The sequence below is a fragment of the Octopus sinensis genome, linkage group LG5 (genome assembly GCF_006345805.1).
Source record: "Octopus sinensis linkage group LG5, ASM634580v1, whole genome shotgun sequence".
In the NCBI taxonomy this organism is placed as follows: Eukaryota; Metazoa; Mollusca; class Cephalopoda; order Octopoda; family Octopodidae; genus Octopus; species Octopus sinensis.
Window position 1 is genome coordinate 42,216,477 of NC_043001.1, and position 20,375 is coordinate 42,236,851.

At 29.4% G+C, this 20,375-nt stretch overlaps 1 protein-coding gene across 2 annotated transcripts in view; it reads left to right on the forward strand.

The window, feature by feature from the left end:
- Positions 1-16,725, forward strand: part of LOC115211611 (peroxisomal biogenesis factor 19) — a 73,915-nt gene extending 57,190 nt beyond the window's left edge. Inside the window, exons 4-9 of one of the 2 annotated variants that reach the window (XM_036503348.1) lie at positions 1,742-1,943; positions 3,003-3,088; positions 6,827-7,024; positions 8,514-8,690; positions 9,218-9,262; positions 9,438-16,725. In XM_036503348.1, coding sequence (XP_036359241.1) covers positions 1,742-1,943; positions 3,003-3,088; positions 6,827-7,024; positions 8,514-8,690; positions 9,218-9,262; positions 9,438-9,512 — 783 coding nt within the window. In that variant the 3' untranslated portion in view covers positions 9,513-16,725. The remainder of the gene's footprint in view (positions 1-1,741; positions 1,944-3,002; positions 3,089-6,826; positions 7,025-8,513; positions 8,691-9,217; positions 9,263-9,437) is intronic. The other variant, XM_029780207.2, reaches the window with a different exon arrangement.
- Positions 16,726-20,375: the final 3,650 nt, after the last annotated feature.

The following is a 20,375-nucleotide window of genomic DNA, read 5'->3' on the forward strand; positions in this document are numbered from 1 at the left end:
AATGTAAAACATCCTGTCTTAAAGATAACATATTTGCACAATTATATATGTATATATATAAGCAATGCACCCAGGCAGTGCCCAGGTGTTATGGCCTACAGTCACATTGTTTTATTTGTTCCTTTCTTATGGGTAGAATTGGTACACAAGGAGTATGAAACAAACAACTCTTCTTTATAAATATGTCTTTTGGTCACTTTCTGATAAACAATACTGCAGTTTCTGTCTACCAAATTCAGTCACAAGTCTGTGGTTGGCCTAGGGCTACAGTAGAAAACACTTGCCCAAGGTACCATGCAGAGGAACTGAAATTGGAACCATGTGGTTGGGAAGCAAACTTCTCAACCACAGTCATTCTTGCACCTATTATGTGTGTGTTTGTGTGTTAAATTGAGTATTGCGTCTAGCAGAGTCGCTTTCCTTGCGCGACCTGACGTCATTTTTGAGGTTATTTTTGTAGTAAAAAAGAGTTGTGCAAAAGCTGAAAGATTACTGAATCTTTTGATACCTCATACATCAAAATCGGCAGCTCAGTTTTCAAGTCCATAAGGATCATTACGCATACACACACAAACTCTGTTTTATGTATTAAGATATAACCATGTAACCATGGAAGCAAAGATAATGGATTTGAAAACAGTCCCTGGGTGTTTATCTAATTCATATTAGCATGGAAAATCTATAGAAGATAGCAACAGCATTTTAAGATAGAGGCCCATGGTGCAGATGAATGTTAAGAATCGATTGATGAAATGTTCTAAATTTGTGATAAATCTTCCAGCCAATGAGCCTAGTAAAAAATCTGATTTGAGAGTTTTATCTAACCAAAGATAGTTAATCAGAGGAAAGAGGATCAATCAGGATCTGCCAATAGAAAATTATTGTCAACAGCATGACAGTGGTTTTCATTAAAAGAAGAATTATGTTGTTTAGGTTGCAAATTTTACTATGTAAGTATTATATAAAAAAGTCATCATTAAATTGTTTCTTGTATTTATACTAAAATTAGTTTCCTTCCTATATAGGCACGTTTCAATTTTATAGGTGTGGGATGGAATTGTGATTCTTTTATATTATTGATGTACATGTAATTAATTAGCTCAACCAGGAATTGAAACTAAGTCACAGACTCAATTTGGCAAGTTGGCAGAATCATTAGAGCATTAGAAAAATGCTTAGTGGAATTTACTCTGGCTCTTTACATTCTGAGTTCAAGTTCCACCAATCAACTTTGCCTTTCATCTTTTTGGAGTCAATAAAATAAAGTGCTTGTTGAGCACTGGGGTCGATGTAATTGACTAATCCGCTCCCTCTAAAATTCCTCACCTTGTGCCAAAATTTGAAACAATTACTTCAGTGAGTACTGCTCCTGTCAAATCTGTATATCCATTCTTCCAAATCAGGATTAATCAAAGTACTTATCTTACTACTTCTTTTGTATCACACTCCTTGTATCTGTAGACGTTTATACCTAATATTACTTTATTATGGGATTGTTTTTTCTGACCATTTATTTATATTTAGACATATTTCATATGGTCAAACTTAACATTGATTATTGTGCAAACTTTACTTATATGTTTTGTCCTTTTCATAGATGTACAGCTTTTTTTTTTTTTTTTTTTTTTTTTTTAGATTAAAAGCAGAAAATAAATTCTGTGACATCCAAATATTGTCTTTGATATTAAAATTGTTTTGTCTTTCTAAGATGACTTAAAGTAGTGTTTAATTTCATCTTCAGAATGTCCTCCAATCGTCTTCATCAGCTTCATACATGTCTACTCCATTTAATAGTCCCAACTTGCCTCATTCTGAAAGAAGAAATGATACGGCAGGTAGGGATCTAGCTGAACAGCTTGATGAAGCTATGCATTCTTTCATTAATGAAGACCCTGTACTTATACAAAACATCGAAATCCTTGCCAAAGCAGCAGAATCTGCTGGTAAGTATGGATAATTATCAGTTAAATACTTTATTTTAATATTTTCTCATATTTTCATATCCATCTTTCAATAATGATGCAGCCTTGCTAGGGCACCGGTTGATATCTAGAGGGATTTTTCCAATATTGAATGATTTGGGGGAAGAAACTAAGTAAAGTTTTAGTATGTGATTTGAGAGCAAGACTAATAAGGGCAATAAGTAGAACAGAGGACATTAAATTGGTTTAAGTGAAAGTAACTTAAAATGACTAAGTTCATTGGTGTTGAAATCATGGTAATAATAGTTAAAGAAGCTCAGGGATGATATAACTTCATGGTGTGCGTTATGAACGTGAGTTATCTAACAAGACTTTTTTCTGGATATAGTCTTCAGTTTGGATGAAATTTGGCAGAATTCTCAAGCAATATGCTTTTTTTTCTTTCTTTTTTTAGTAGTTTTACAAAAATAAAATGTTTTTGGATCCTAACGCAGAAGTATTTATGATGAAATATTACCTATGTTGAAAGTATTGGGATTTTATAATGGGTTGTCACAAATTATTACACCTAGCATATGTAGGCAGACATTCTAGTACATCTGGGCTAAATTCAATAAGATTGATTCATGACATCTTGCAATTTTTTGGCTGAAGATACAAGAGAAGACTAGAAGAATTTTTTCAAGTAACTTTAAGCAAGCATCACTACCAAAACTAACATCCAATTTTAGTTTCTAACTATTTAGAATACTATGTTGTTTCATTAAAAGTATACATACTCAGGACCAGTCAATGTAATGTAATTAAAACTATTGAATTATATTAACTCTATACATGATAAAACAGTCAATCTCAACACACCCACCTACAAGATGTGAACATTCCCTATGAATAGAAACCACTAAAATATCTTGTAGTTGAGAAAATTAAATTTCATTCAACAGGATTAAAAGACTAATACCATTTGCCATTACTGCTTTATTATAAAATTGAAAGGTGATGACAATTATAATAGGATAAATAATTTTTTATTGAATGTGCCCTCTTTTTACAAGAAATAATGTAACAATTTTATTTCAGGTGATTCTCCTGAGGCCCAAAAGGAATTTGCAGACACACTTGCTAAAACACTAAGTAGTTTAGCCCAAAATGCAGAAGGATTACAGGTAATTTTTTTTTCTTAAAAGATAAGATTCAAGTATCAAAATGTAGGAGATAAGTGAGCTTCAAGCAATCTGAAGAAAATATAGAAAACAACTATTAGGAACAATAGTGGTTTATTAATGCAGAAGGTTGTGAATTTTTCCAGTATCTAAGTTGAAAAAAGTTGTTTTATAGTTCACAGAATCTGAGTGTGTGTGCTAGTTTATATAGGGTGGTGGTGGAGGAAGTCTTGGCAAGGCGAGTGGTAATCGAAAAAGAAAGCGAGAGAGAGAGTCAGAACATGAGGGAGAAAAATATTCTTTGGGGATTTGTGTGGCATAATTTAACGAGACAGCAAATGTTGATAGTAGTAAAATAGAATTGAAAAATCTGAGAGCCAATCTAAGACAAAATTAGAGAAATAAGTTTACTGGAAAAAAAAATTCTAAGTTCTCAATAATTTAAAACTAAAATACATAAAATAAACTAAATTTCGATAACTTAATCTATATTCATCAATTTATTTATTTATTTTATAAACACCTTGGTTTAATCCTATTCTAATTATGTAATATACACTTCATAATCTACTGCTAATTTATACTCATTATACTACTACAAATTATAACTACAAAAATAATAACATAAATCAGGGTTAAATATATACACAAATTAGCTAAACTTATGTAAGTAATTTAACTTATGTCTACATTTAGTTTTTCACTCATCTTGGAAATTAATTAAATTTTTATTATTAGATAGTAATATCTCCATAAATTCATTTGTACATAGTAAACAAAAATTATTACCTATTCGATAAAATTTAGCTTTACAAACTATCTCCCAATTTAAATTATACTTAATTCCTTTAGATTTCAATTCCCATATATATTCGCTAAGGCCAGTAAAATTAATCAATGTTTTATTCTTAAACGAATGCATGTGTTGAGCCACCCTTAATTTTATTAGAAATCGACCCCACGTAAATCACATTTAAATTATAACTATTTGTATTAATATTATCATCAATCAAAGTCACTACACATTTATATACTACATCATCCAAATTACATTTATTTTTAAATTTGAATTTTGTCTTATCTCTACATGTACAATTAATTATATTCTGGTCTTTATTATTATTGGAATAATTATTTAATTTGTTACTGTAAAACTTACTAAGCTTAAATCTATTAAAAGAAGAAATGTTACCAACATTATTAGTATAGAATAACCAACTCCAAAATTATTACTAGAAAAACTTATTATATTTTTTATCTATAATGAATACTTCAATTAGTTTTAATATCTCTTTAATAATGTTTGTTTTGACTTGAGCCCCATAAGGAATAATTAACCAAATTTTGTTCTTATTATTAACATTATTTTTATTTATTATATTATTATCATTCAATTAAATTTAATTCGTTTAACGAATTAAATTTATTCTTATCTTTTAGTCTATTATTAGATTTATTTTTTGTATTATCATAATACCTATTATTAAAACCATAATTAACTAAATAAAAACTTATAATAATTCTTAATATTAGTTTTATTATTATAAATATCATAGGAATCATTTATATTATAATCTTTTATATTATAATCATATTTATAATTATTAATGAATTTGATACTATTATTATATCCTGCCTCCCACAAGGCTTCATTATAATAAGGTGCGTGTTTTTGGAAAATCTTAAAATTAGAAGAAAGCATCAATAAAAGATATGGATTAGGTATTACTATATATAAAGAGAACTATAATGTTAATTATTTAGATGCTAATTTTAATTTAATAACAGGTAAAACCCAACCATTCCATAAAATTATGGATATCTGGGATGTGCTGTTGATGTTGCACATCTGAAACCATCTGTTTGCTTGATATACACTCATTCATGAAAAGACTGGTGTCATGCTTTTTTCTCTGAACTCATGAGTTGTATACCATCTCTGCTGAAGCCCAACCAAAGCACTTACCTCTCCTCTATTATTAATCTTACTGTATCTTATTAAATACTAAAGACTTTGTTCAGTCACTGCCACCCATAACCACAGCACTTTGATGGTATTCTCCTTCCTTCCTACTTTTTCCCTTACAAACACCAATCAAAAGAAGTTCAAGCTGAACGTTAACTGCATAAATCTTACCAGTCTAAGGTCTCCCAAGATTTTGGATGATTTCTCTCTTATTCTGACTAAATAAAAATGTCCAGTTTAGATACAAGGTCAGCAATTTTGAGGAGAGATATCTAGTTAATACCATTGACTTCACTGCTTGATTGATACCTTATTTTATTGACCTCAAAGAGATGGAAGGTGACCTACTTATTAATAGTAAGTGGGCAGTCGATTTTCTGGAGATGTCCTTAGGCTTTCTATTTGAGGCAGGCTTAAAGTATTTTGCAGTGGTTCTTCACAGAATGTTAGCTCTCTCAGTAATATATTTTGAAAGTTTAAGTACAAGCCTTTGATAAAATTAACTTTGGTGAAAATGGAAGAATAGATTAGGGTTCAAAGCTGGTGAGATGTTGACAATGAATCAAAGAATATTGAACTCTGCTTTCATTATCTTGCAGTAGATTTGGCTGTTGATAAAATATTGTCTGCTGATGTTAGTGAGCAACACATTTCAGACTTTGAAAGCTTTGTTTTATTCATTTGGATATTTCCCGATAAACAATTTCTGTATCTTAAGTTTGTGATTGTTGAAAGCTTGGAAATTGTCATTGACTATGCCTAAATGATCTTGTCCACTTCATTTTTAGTTGTTTCTCTGAAGTATATTTTCTTTTGCTGTGCATGATCTGCTTAGGACTGGCAGTTAAGAATCAATCAGGCTTGTAGTGTAGATAAGAGTATGAGGCTATGTCCAAAGTGAGCTAAAGATACAGAAGTAAAGGCCAAATTTGTAAATAAGGATGATGATAAGTTTCTGAGGAGAAACAGTGATGTGAAGGTGGAAGAGGTTAGTTGATGTGTCATTGAAATAATTTTCTTTGATAGACTTTTTCCAAGATTCCAGGTGATAGTACTTTGCAAAATGCAAAGCTATTATGAAATAGATTTCATTTCTTCATTTCACAAAAAGATGCATTGCTATTATCATCATTATAACACCCACTTTTCTATGTTTGCATGGGCTGGAAGGAGCAGATTTTCTATGGTTGAATGCCCTTCCTGTTACCTACCCTCACCTATTTCAAAACAAAGTAATATTTTCCCTATGGCCAAAAAGATTCTTACAGAACATTGGAAATGAATGACACTATTTGTATAACAATGGCATTCATTTACAACTATCACATGATGTCAAGACAAGGAGATATACCCACACACACACAAAACAGACTTCTTTCAGCTTCCCTCTACCAAATCCACAAGGCTTTGGTTGACTCCAGGCTAAAGTAGAAAACACTGAACCCAAAATCATGTTTTTGGGAAACATACTTCTTAACCACACAGCTACGCATGCATTAAAAAGGGATATGTATGAAATACTTAATAAATTTTTCTTTAAACTTTACCAAAATTTTCATCTTTTACTCTTTCAAAATTGTTCAACGGCTTTTTAAATTCATATTATTTATTTTTAATTTTCTATTTTATTAATAGTATATTTTGACAAATAACCAAACCACAGCTAAAAAAAAAAAACATTTGGTGTTGAAGTGGAACTTTTCTTGTGACTTTTGTATGCATTGCATTTCACTTTCAGAAGCATTTAAAAAAGAAAACTGGATTTTCTTTTTCAGGATCAGTTAAATGAAGAGGGTCTAAATCAAGCATTCAACAATCTTGGCCTAAACCCAGGAGGAGGCATTGATGGTGGAGGGAATAGCAGTGGCAGCAGTGGGAACAATCCAGATATTCTGCCTGTCATGCAAAACATGATGAAAACCCTTTTATCAAAGGAAGTTTTGTATCCCTCCTTGAAAGAAATTTCTCAAAAGGTAAACTTCCTTTCTTGCAATATTGTAAATATTTTGAGAAACTGAAAGACTGTAACTGATTTTTCTGTAAAGAATATGCTATTCTAGCAAAGGAAGAACATTACATATGCATGTATGTGATGCCTAGGTTTTGTACAATAAAGAAGCAAAAGATATTGTATATATTTTTGTGGTTATATTATGAGAATGTGGTGTTCGACAATAAACCTATAAAAATGTGCCACAAGAGATGTGATATTGCTACAATCTTCACAAGTGTCTCATAGAAGAAGCCATTATGATAAGTCCTAATGTTGAGTTGTATATGGAAGTTAAATTTTGTATATGAACGTCTGAGTGTGTGTGTTTGTGCTTTTGTTACATATGTTATTAAACACACACATACATCTACACGTACATATACATATGTGACGAGAATGGCTGGAGGTGAAGCTCTTGACAAAAAACAATTAGGTGGCAAGTCCAAAGTATATCAAAATACACATCTGTCATTCAATTAACAGTTTATAATTATTGCAGCAGTTGCAAGGTAGTTACAATATGCGTATATTTAGGTAGTTACAATATGCTTATATTTAGTTAAGTTACACTGCATACAAAAATACAGACATACTACATACATGCAACTGCTTACAAAAATAGAGATTAATTTTCTTCTATGTTCATAATTTTTGGTTTAGAATATTGAAAAATTATGCCACCAAAGAAAAAAACGTATCTCTCCAGAAACACCTATAAAGCAAGGAGGAGTGCAAAAAACCAAAGGTGAGAGTCTCAAGAGATAAGGGACATGACACTTTCCAAAGATCACCGAACATATGCTGCAGCATGTCAAATACAATCTCAAGAGAGAAAGAAGAAGAGACTTTCTGAACATCAGCAAAGGAATGCTGTAGCACATCTGATGGAATCTCAAGATAGAAGGGTGATGAGACTTTCTCAAGATCAGCAATGGCATGCTGCAGCACTTAATACTGAATCATTAAAAAAAATTTAGCATGCCAGATTACACAGAGTTCCAAGATAATAGCTCTCAGAAACAGACCACATACAAATTCGTTCTTTACAACACCTGGAGCTGCTTCCAGATATGATCCATCCCATTCTTATAAAAATGATAATTCTCTCCAAATTGGTATGCTAAACTCAAATTGTCATTTATGCAAAGCTTTAAAATTTACTCCACAAATGTTTTGCCATCAATGCTACACTTGCCTGTATCACCTGTTTAAACATAACTGTAATATATATATATATATCATCATCATTTAACGTCCGTTTTCCATGCTAACGTTATATATATATATATATATATATCTAAACTATACCATTATTAATCCCGAGCAATGCCAGGTATCTCTGTTAGTTTGATTATAAAAGAAACAGTTCAAATCTATCTATGCAAATTCATATTAATGTGTATCAGTTTTGAGTTCTGAATATCAGACATATTTCCAGTGTTCTATTGAAATAATACTTTTCTTTACAGTATCCTAAATGGCTAGAGGAAAATTCTGGAAAGACAGACAAGAAGTTGATTGAGAACTATAAACATCAGTATACTTTGATGAAGACAATTTGTAATGAGTTTGAGAAAGAAACAACCACAGATAGTGATGATGTTAAAAATGACAGATTTAATAAGATCCTAGAGTTCATGCAAGAAGTAAGAACATCTTTCTTTACACATATGCACTCTATTTGTCTATCTACCCCTCCCTCTGTCTCTGTCTCTCTCCCACTTTTATCACCACCATCCATAAGCACATATACATACAAGCACACACATGCATGCATACACACACACACACACAAAACAGGAAGTGGGAAATTTAACAAAACATTTCATTTGTTAACATTTTAAAGTCATTTCAGATCATGTTTAATGTTTTATGTGGGTCTTTTTTCTTTGAGCTGTTTAGTTGTGGCTAATCTTTTTGCTGCATTTCTTTACTACATGTTGAAGAAAACTTTTTCTTAAGTCTTTTAAGCATACATCTGGGCTACTTGTTGACATGAAAGAAAAAAAAAAATCAAATGAAATCCCTGCTTGGTGGTTCATCTTAGGTTAATCTTGGCTAAGCATAAATGAAATATTTTAGGAAGCTCAAGTTAGAAAAAATCAATTTTTTTCAGAAAAGACAACACTAATTTTAATAAGAAACATTAAATAATGTTTCTCTAATTTTCCAGATGCAAGAATTAGGACAACCTCCTAAAGAAATACTTGGAGAGATGGTAAGCCTATTACTTATATTGTTTTCATTAAGATTAATTTATTTAGAATGAATTTATAACATTTTTGTTGTTGTTTTTTTCTTTTCATTTATAACAGTCTCATGCATTTAAAATTTGTTGTCCTCACTGCTCTTATTATTTTCCTTCAAACCAAAGTGTTTTCCTGTACTTTCAGGCACCTGGGTTGGAATTTGATGCAAACGGCTTTCCAAAGTTGTCTCATTCTGGTGACCAATGTTCTATAATGTGAGTGGACTCAAAATAATACTTGCTTTCCTCTCAACACATTCCAGGAAACAAAAAGGTAAAAAAAAATATATAAAAATATAAAAATCAACTTCAAAACAAACCAATGAGAGACAATAATGTCATAAGTGAATAAGAAACATTGCAAAAGACCAAGAATGAGAAGAATTATCTGCAGACATGAGGTTGCTAATATGGATGTGCTGAGAACTGTTCCAAATATACAAGCTGTGATCTTTATTATTTTTTTTTTTGTCTTTCCCTCACCACTACTATCTTCCAATGAACCATTACTTAATCCTCCAACCCAAGATAAACTTTTGGGATTATGTTGATACCTCTTTATTCTTTTTAAAATACCCTAACTTCACCCTTCTTTTTTTAGCCTTCCCTTATCTGTATAGCATCCTGTTTGTGTTCCAATCGTTTTGTTGTACACATGTAGATGCATCTACATATGAGTTCTTCTATTTATATGAACATGCGTGAGTGTATACATAAATGTGTGTGTGTGTGTGTATTTATTGCATGACTCTATGCATGCATAGATAGACAGATGAGCATAGTTGCCATATGGAGTTCAGTTATAAAGATAAATTCTGACAAATTTTCTTCTTTAAAGAAAGTCAAATTTGCTTTTGCTCACCTCTCACTCTTTACTTTCTTTCACTGCACTTTAGTTATCTCCATTTTGAATTTGAGTCAATCACTTTACTTTACTTTGATATGTATTTCCTAATAAAATATAATGGTCGTTTTCTTTTTTTTAACCTTAGTGTTATGTTGGTATATTGGTAACTACTTTCAGGATCTGTAGTGCACATACAGAGTGTTTACCTGGTCTGGAATTTAGCACCAATCTTGATTGATAATAAATTTATTTTTTAAAAATTCAAATGAAAAGAAAATGATACCTAATCTCAATTTTAAAAATTGGTGCATTATATGACCATTTCATATGTTCTAGAGCTTTTACTCTTTTTTTTTTTTGTTGGAAGCAAATAGTTCCTTCAAAATTAGTTGTTTGGAGGTCTCTTTGTTTCCCTAAATTTCCTTCCCTCTGACAGTTACATATCACACTCCATTTTATAGGAGAATTCATGGATGAGTGCAGTTGTCATGAGTAGTGAAGGAGGCCTTGCCTGGTGTCTGAATGAGAAAGAGAAAGTGAAACAAATAAATAAAAAAATGAATTAAAGTGAAGGAACTATGCGGAGAGTGAACATGAGGCCAAGAAAGTATCAATTTGTGTTTGTGCGTGTGTGAGAGAAAGAGAGAGAGAGAGCAGGGTCAGCTTGGAGAATGAAGAGGGAAGAAGTTAGAATTGGAGAGGGAAAATAGAAAATGCATTTGCTTGAATCCACACAGAGAGAAGATGGTGTTTATGTCAGGAAGGGAAGTGGGGAAATCAACAATTAAAAGGAATAGGAAAACAAAGACCAACTATACCCTGAAATTTATTTTAAAATGTTTAAGCAAAAAGCATTTGTGGAATTCTTAATTTGTAGATCAGATTATTTTATTCCATTTTAGTTAGCTAGAGAATATGAATTGTAATTTCCCCTGTACAAAAAGGCCTTATCTGGTTGCAAACATTTCAATTGGGTTTTTGCCTATTAAGCTCATGTTTCATTATTAACTTTCACTTGTTTTCAATAAACATTTGATAGATAATATCTTGTTCTGCAGGATGGCTTGTAGAATATTTTGCATTATTAACTGTATATTATTATGATATAGTTTGTATGTAATTATCTCATTTTCACTTGATGTTAGTAAAATATTTTTGTTTGGAAGTTAAGAACATTTGTGTCTTCAAGTTTGGTATGTTCGTAGGTATATTTGTTCTTGAACTATGGACTGCTATTAAAATAGTGTCTCTTCCTTATATCACAAAGTAATTAAGAGATAGTCTACACACCACCAATCTATCAACATTTGCCCAGTCATTTTTGTTTTTGTTTTTTTAATCTGAAATAAATTTATCTTTGAAGGATAAATGTTTCTCTAAATTTATAACTTGCCAATATATAAATTTCTATTGAAACATAGGACTACTTTAAAACAATTTCTCTTAGTTTTAAGCTAAATTTGAATATGAATTGAAAGGTGAAAAAAAGTATTTATTAGAAGAGTAATTTAAATTTATGATTGTGATAAAATTAACTGGTAGCTCTAAAATCAGAACTGTTATCAGAAATTAGCTTTGATAAAATTAACATTCAAAAATTCATTAGTTAATTGTTTTTGTTCTCATTAAAGTTGACAGTATCTACTGGTTTTGAACTGCTTACATCAGTCTTATTGCCTCTACAAAGTACAATGCTTAACATTGAAATATTCTTGCCAGGATATATTTATCTTCTCAGCCTTCTTTGCTGCAATTGTTTATAATACCAATCATTTTAATTATGTGCAGTCAAAAATTAACTTTAGTATCATTTTACATTTCTGTCCTTTACTTTTTTTCCTCTGTAAATTAATTTGGTAATAGCAGTCATATATTTACATGTAAATTTTCAAATATTTACTTCTCACATTGAAGGTCTCTTCTGCTTGGGGCAAAGATAGAAGTATAATTGTTTTCTTATTAAATAATTTTACATTAAGGCTGTATTGATAAATAAATCTTTGTTCATACAAGAACTCTTTTATATATATGTATATATTGTGATACAGGAAGACTTCAGAATGTTAAAACTTAGAATTTTTTTAGGTATTTTTTTTATATGGTAATAATTTCATATAACTAGATCTTGGCATATCTTGGATATTATGTGATAACTATATACAGACAGATTATCATATGCAGTGATGTAATTCTTTTATAAGCAAATCTTGACTTAAAGTTAGGTGATATTTCATCAAATGGTTATCATCTAGTAATTTTATGTTGACAAATTTCAGCATACTGGTAGATGAGTTTTTGTAATTAGATCTTGACTTACAGTAAAACAATTTTGTATGGAAAAACACAAATCATCATCAACCAGATCCTGATATTGTGCCATTGGAATCAGTACAGAATCATGTTCATAATTATAGCTAAATTAGAATTGTGAAATAGATTTTTCTGATTATTTTTTTCATGCAAGTTCATGTGTGTGTGCATGTGTATGTGCAAACATGTGTATGCATGCACATTGTATGTGTGTGTGTAGAAAACTATCTTTTTTTAAATTTTTTTATCAGAAATATTTTTATTTGCCTATTGTTTTTATCAATAAACAAAGCAATATTTTTCTCTTTTATCATTCATACCTGTGTCAGTATATATCTGGTTTTATTTAAAATTTCAAATATATTTATTATTAAGCTTTCAATGTAAACTGTCAAATTTGAAGGTAAAAATTGAAATGTTGGTCTAACTATAACTTATATTTCTTTTTAATGTTACTGTAACATCAAGAACAGCAACAGTAATTATACTAATAATTATATTTTGCTTCTGACAGGGTTTAATGACTAAATCAATATTGTTTCACTTTGCTTCAGGATGGTTCAAGATTTTGTTTAAGTAGTGCCTTGTAGAATTTTTCCTTTTAACTATTCATTTGACATTGTTTTGATAAGACTTTATGCTCATATTTAGTGTGGTTTGTTAATGGTTTGAAATGATAGTGAGTCACTGCAGTGCTTACAGTCCTTCAATTGATAGTAAGTCAGTGCAGTGTTTACATACTGCACACAAAATGTAAGTATGACAATCAAAACAGCACTCTAAGAGAAAAAAAGGAACACCAGTGTACTTATAAATCTGTCATCAACATTGTTACTAGATTTTTATGATCTACTTAAATATGTATATTCTTTTGTTAGTTTGCATTTGATTATTATCAGGGTATCAAAATGACTCCATCTTTGTCAGTTTTTTTATATGCCATACATTTACATTTTCTGAAACTAATTTTAATTTTTATACTCTTTGCTTTATACCAAACATTGTAATTGTATGGATCTTTGTGACAAAATGGAGATTGAATTAAAACAGTTTTATGTCCTAGATATATTGGATTAAAAAGATCTTATGTTTGGTCTACTATAATTTTTTTGTCTATATTTATTCTAAGGATGTATAATAGCTTCAAATTTTGTTTAGCTCATCAATTAAGACTCCCCAACTCTCTATTTTCTCTTTCTTTTTAATTTTAAGATTAGTTTCTAAAGAAATACATTTTCTAAACCAGAGATTTCTTTGATTTTGTGTAAAAGAGTTTAAGTATTTTCCTTTTTCAACACAATTCCTTCCAATTCCTGTACAAAATGATAGTTGGATAAGAAAATAATGTTATGGATGTATAACTTGTGTACAAAATGTACTTCATTTCAAAATAATTAACTTTAGGTAGCTTAGTTTGTAATTTTAAAGATAGGAATATGAGGAGAGAGTTGAAATGTATCTTACATTTTCATTGTATTTTTCCCCATTTGTTTTTAATGCTGTCTGTATGTATTTTTGTGTCTCTCTTTGTATTTGTGTTATTCTGAACACCTCTATATTAATGCATAATCAATCATGCATTTATAAGCAAGTATTGCATGAATGTAGAAATTTATGCTCATACATATGCTGGCAAAAACAAGAAAAAAGCATGCATGTACAATATACACTTCACTTTGTACATCAACACTTCTTTTAAAGAATTAATTTGATAAGCTTATGTAGAATTCTTTATTTTGTTTTATCATTTGTCTTTTTTTTTTTTTGAATGCTGGGTAGAACAGAACAGTAAGTTTGGATCAGTTTTGTACATTCAGAGGGTTATTAGCTGAATTCTATATATTTCACAATGGAAGAGAAAAGTACATTTTCTGCAACAGTAATATTGCCGGCCATTCCCCTCCCACATTCTTTGTATTATTTTTTGCAAGCATTTTTATTTTGTTTATTTATTTTATCTTCTTTTGTTTGGAATTTGTTTTTTAAGCAAAAAAATAAAAAATTAATCAAGAATTATTTAATTGTTTCTTCGGGAACATTGAAGAAATTCTTTTTACAAGGTAATTCTGTTCAGTTTTATAAAGAGCAGAAGTGATAATTCTACAACACTAACGACAATAAAAAATTATTCAAGAAAAATGAAATTTGTTTTCTATTTCATTTTTGTTTTTTGTTTTTCTTTTGTTTTATTTTGTTCATTGTCTAAAACATACACACACACACACACACACACACACACACATTTTTTATGTGAGGAAGAAACAGCAAATGAACAGAATTTAATGATACCAATTTGAAAATCAGCTGAAATCATACCAGTTTTCCAAAAGAATAATCTAAATAAAGTGAAGCGGTTTTAGTGTTTTGTAAAGCAGATGTAGTTTATAATGTCTTTTTACTGATGTCAATAATTTGGATAAGTACCAGATAAGTCCTGGGGACTGAGTTAAGCAACTCTCTTCCTCCAAATTGAGGCCTATATCAGTAATCAATAATTTGAAGAAAGTTTAATTCCAGAAAGCCACAAAAATTCATTGTTACCATTAACAAGGTTTTAAAGTACTATAAAGGTGACTTTGAGAATTTCAATAACCAAAAAAATGGTCCTTGTACTTCCTATCAGATCTTAAGTTCATTTTATTAGCATTCATAAATGAATTAAAATACATCATTAATAAATTATTTTCTTATCTCATTTTAACAGTATAGCATAACAAATTGCTTTTCAAAAAATTTTCTAATTTAATGTAATATTCAAAAGAGAATTTTGTTTTTGCAGTGTATGTTGTCTCCTTGTAATTTTCAGACAAAAAGTTTCCAATATTCCTTCTATTGCAGATGATAAAAACAAACTAGAAATGGACATCAATATAACCTTCTAAATACAAAATAAGCTTCTTTTTTTTCCTTTCTTATTTTCTTTAATCCCAATAGATGAGGTTTTCCAATGCTTCCTTTGTCTTAATGCTGAAGTGAAATATTAGTGAAATGGTTCGCAAAATGAAGAAATTGATTTTCATCAATTTGTAATCATATATTAAATAATATTAAAATTATATAATGAAGAAGAACCAAGAATTCATTTGATAAATATATAAAAAATAAAACTTTAAAGTAAATTTACATTTTAGTAAAGCGATTTGTGAAATCAGAAAATTAAGAAAGTGGATTTGTATTTAAAAATATTTCAGCTAATCATAATTTATCTTAATTGGGTACTGAATTAAATACTTTAAATGTTCTAACAAAAAGAATAACTACTAGTTATTTTTAAAATAAAATATAATTATAATAATAAATATAATTATCATTTTTCTTTTCATTCTTACGGAGTTGTTAAAAAGTTATATGAAGTAGAAATTGCTATTAAAGCTTAGTTTTGCTATATTTTATTTGTGATGTGAGCTGTACACACATTTTGCATCATCTTCCATCATTCCAATTAGCTACATGTCATCTCACTCTTGTTTCTAAGCCAATGCACTTTAATTCTTTTCTCCATCTAATTTTGTTTCTTCATAATATGGTTCTCACTTCATACATAATTCATAAAATACATCTTATTTCTATAATAAACATGCTTCTCTCATAATCCCTTTTTATGTATATACTGCTACATTCACCGGCATAAACATGTGTTTTACCTTATACCTAGGCACATTACTCATTCTCTTTAACTAGGGACACTGCTTGGCTCTTGCCCCAGTGTTTTGTTGCCTTTTAAATGAGTCTTTCATTGATTTTTTTTTTTAATTCAAATTGAACTCAGATCCTAATTGCACTGTTAACAAGAGAAGAAAAAGAGAAATTATCTTATGGTGATCTGTCATTTACAATAATATGAAACATCTTGCAAATATTTATTATTCTAGTTCTTTGTTTAATGGCTGTACACTGATGGAAATGTAGTTTTTATTAGTTTTTATTTTTAGAGCAGATCTATGTTACAGATTTGTACTGAATGAAAATGATTATCTTAAATTTCACTATTGGCTTAATTATTTTTATGATAATATAAGTTGAACATTGTGTTGTTAGCTTAACATTTTTCAAATCAACAATCTTTTGCAAGAGATTCTAGTGGTGAACTGATTTACAGTCTGTGGTCACAAGCAGTCTGTTGCTTTAACTTGGCAGCATCAGTTGGCTGATCTACATTCAATCATATTACATACTTCAGGCTATGGCAGTTAAAAAAAGGACACAGTCACCAGGTCTATTTCCTACACTTAGTAGATTTGATGTTATACAAGTAATAAAATATTTCCAAGATTTAGATTTATTGTATTTTACTTTCTTTTTCTTCTGTAATTTAAACTACCATTAATTTTGACTTTCTCACTTGTCTGTTTTAACCCTTTTCCATGAACATTTGAGTTGCTTTAAATGTTTCGTACCATAATTCTGAAGCTGTTAATAGAATCGTATTGTTCTCACTAATAATGGATCCTGTTTCAGAAATAACATTTTCTTTATTATATAATATATATTTTTTAAATATTCATCAAACATTAGAAGCAAAGCAAGAAACTTGAAGACAACCAATTTGTGGTAATTTTAAGCTGAGCTGATTTGCCTCAGGTAAATTTTATTACTCAATAAGTCTATATCAAGGAAGCTAAGTCAACCTTCATAATTATACTGTTTTCTCTTAAATTCTGGAAGAGTTGTGATATTGCATTGGTGCACTTAAATGCATGCTCCTCCTATGCTAATGTCATATTATTCTATGGTCAATTGCAACGATAGAAAGCCTCTAAAAATTCTCTAATTTTATAACATTTTACCATTTTTCTTGTAAAACTCAAATATTTATACCAAAATTGATTTGAGAAAATTCTTGTAATAACCCTCAGAAAAATAAATCTTCTCTTCAATATTTTTTAAACTGCACTTTAAAATTTGTGCTCCATTGAATTAATGGGGTCTTTCTCCACAAATGTGTAACAAGACATTGGCTACACTGTTACTTCTTTTTTAACACCTATTATTAATCACTTTGTAACCACAAGTGAGAAAGAATCTCAGAGAATCTGTCATAGATATAGGGAAAGAAATTGATTAAAATATATCCTTCACTCCCCGCCTTTTTTTTTTTTTTTTTCAATAAAATAAAATCCTTTATCCATTTCCTAACTGGAAAATAAAATGCCAGTGAAATGCAATTGTTAAATAAATATTTTCACTATTCACATAGCTTTATAAATAAGTTTTCATATCTGAAATCCCTATTAAGACTGGGTTCTAACAATAAATATAACATGAAACCTAAAAGTTGTTTGCATGGTTATTGTTTAGCTTTCCACATCCACAGCATGGTTTGTGTTTTGTAATTTTTTATTTTTCATGTAGTCCTTTGTCTTGGAATATATTACATGCACACACATATATACACTCACTAAGCAAAAGAAAAGAGCAGTACTTACTTTTTGTGTGTGTATGGTTATTTCAATGATTAATTTTTTTAGTTTCTCATTATCAATTATTCTGAAAAAAAAATACATCTTTCATTTTTTTAAAAAATAAATTAGTGTGATACTGAACTAGTCTTCACAACTGATAACACCTTTCTTTTAATCATTTTCTATGGTTAACATAACCTTTAATTTTTCAACTAATAATAGTCCACACTAGATGATCAAAAGCAGTTTTTAATAACACTAGTTTACAGGGTTGAACCAAAGTATTCTATGATTACTTTTGCAATATCAAACACTTACTGCCTTCATTAAAGCATTTCATTTGTTACACTCGCAAACTGACTTACAATTTCTTTAGATATATACAAGAACAGTAACTATATTAGCATCTGCAATATATTTCTGGATGTATCTAAACAGTTTTGTTTTTCTCTTGAAAACCACAATGTGAAAATTAATCTCTTTCAATTTCTTTCTTTTTGCATTTACTATTAACAGAATGGATGAATTCATTCATAATCTCTCTCTTTTTCTCTTCATCTTTCACTTTCATGGATTTTAGAGAAAAATATGACTACATTACAAAAGTTTAAAACTGATTTTAAAAAGTTTAGGGATTTGTGATGTTTTCAGTGGAGTGGTTACCATAAACTAATTATGAAGATTCCTACTTTTTAGATCTCATATAATACATTATTTCTTTAATAGTTGTTCCATTTTATACAAATTTAATTTGCTTTAAGAGTTCCAAACAAATTACCAATGTAAGAATCTTGTTACTTCCTGAACAGTATTTCCTATTATTCAACCACTACAACTTTGAACTTTATTTCTCTAATGACTATCATTTAATATTTCTTATTTCCAAAATCTTAAATTCTGTTTTGTAATGAACCTTGAAATTATAGGCTTACTTTTTTCTGTAATGGGAAAACGATCTTGGTAAGTCTTCCTTCATTCACTCTTTATCCACTTCAATTACCCAAAAGTGTCATTGTGAGGAATATTTTTAAGTCATGAAAAAGAACTGTTTTCTTTTATAGGAACACAGGTTAATTGCAGCTGCTGTTCATTAGTTTTTGAACTCTACTACAATCAATAGTGTTCTATATAATCTGGTTATAGCACTCAGCTATATCTGCTTTGCAGTATATATATTTATAATTAGTGGTCAGAGTGATTGAGAGTTATGGGTACAATGTAGTGTCACTAAAAGAGCACAAACCATAGAACTTTTGGCTAGCACTGTACTGACTCTGCCAATTGTGACTCTTAATTTTATTTGATAAATAAAATGTCTAAACATATCCACAAAGAATGTGTCGACTTCTCTCAGCAAATGAACAATAACCAACTCAAATCCTCATCATACAATTGCTCAGAAAAATTAATAAACTGCATTCAATGTAAATGAGTTAGTTCTTCAGATCTCAAACTACAATAATATATATATATGATATTAAATTCAACCAAGATATACTTCATCTATTTTCTGAACAGCCCCTCCAAATCTTTCCTCATATTCATTTCAAACCTTATCTCCAGTTCTAACAAATCTAATTTACTTTAAAAGCCCTTTATCTGAAAATTCTTTTCTTAAAATGAAGTTATATATATTTTGATGTTTTTTTTCTTTTTGAAAATATTGTCTTTGATGGCCACAATAAACTAATTTAATAACCTTTATTTCTGTTTCATAGCAGGGGATCTATATAATCTTCAGTTAAGCTTTTCATGTAGTTCAATAAATGAAAAAGAAGACAAAAATTCAAATTAAAGATTTTTAGTATCATTTTGAAAATCTCAGGTCTTCTAAGATACTTTCTGAATTATGCTTTTTCATTGATTAAAAAAAAAATCTCTCATATATCATTTCATAGAATGATTATTATTATTCATGGTGAACTCCATAAGACTGACAAACCTCATTTTATATAGCCCAAATTTTAATATCTTTGTTGAAGATAAATTAGATGGAATTTGACCTTTCAAGAAAGTTTTGCATGAATTCATTAATGAAGTGTTGATTAAAGTATTGCATTTATATTTTCCTGAAATTAGTTATTTGTATAGAGAGGGCTATTTTTCAGTTTATTTCTTATTAGATGTGTAAGTACATCCAAAAATTTCATCACAGGAAAAGATATATATATTTGTCAACATGGACTTAACAAATATTAACAACAACAACAATAAAAATAATAAAGAAAAAGATAAAATATGGAAACAAATGTTCAAGTATATTAAAATGACACCACTATAGTCTTTCAGGTCAATAGGCCAGTGGTTAGAACATTGAACCCAGTTTGGTCAATCCCTAGCCTAATTTGGGAATATTACTTGGAAATGAGTGCAAATAATGCTAATGTGAAATTGAGTAAACAATAACAAAAAGACATCCTTAAAAATATTCTGAGAATGTATTCTCACATATTCATCATTCTTTAGGAGAATATATCTGAAATGCCAAAAGTCATTGTTCATGGTTAATATTTTAGACAGCAAA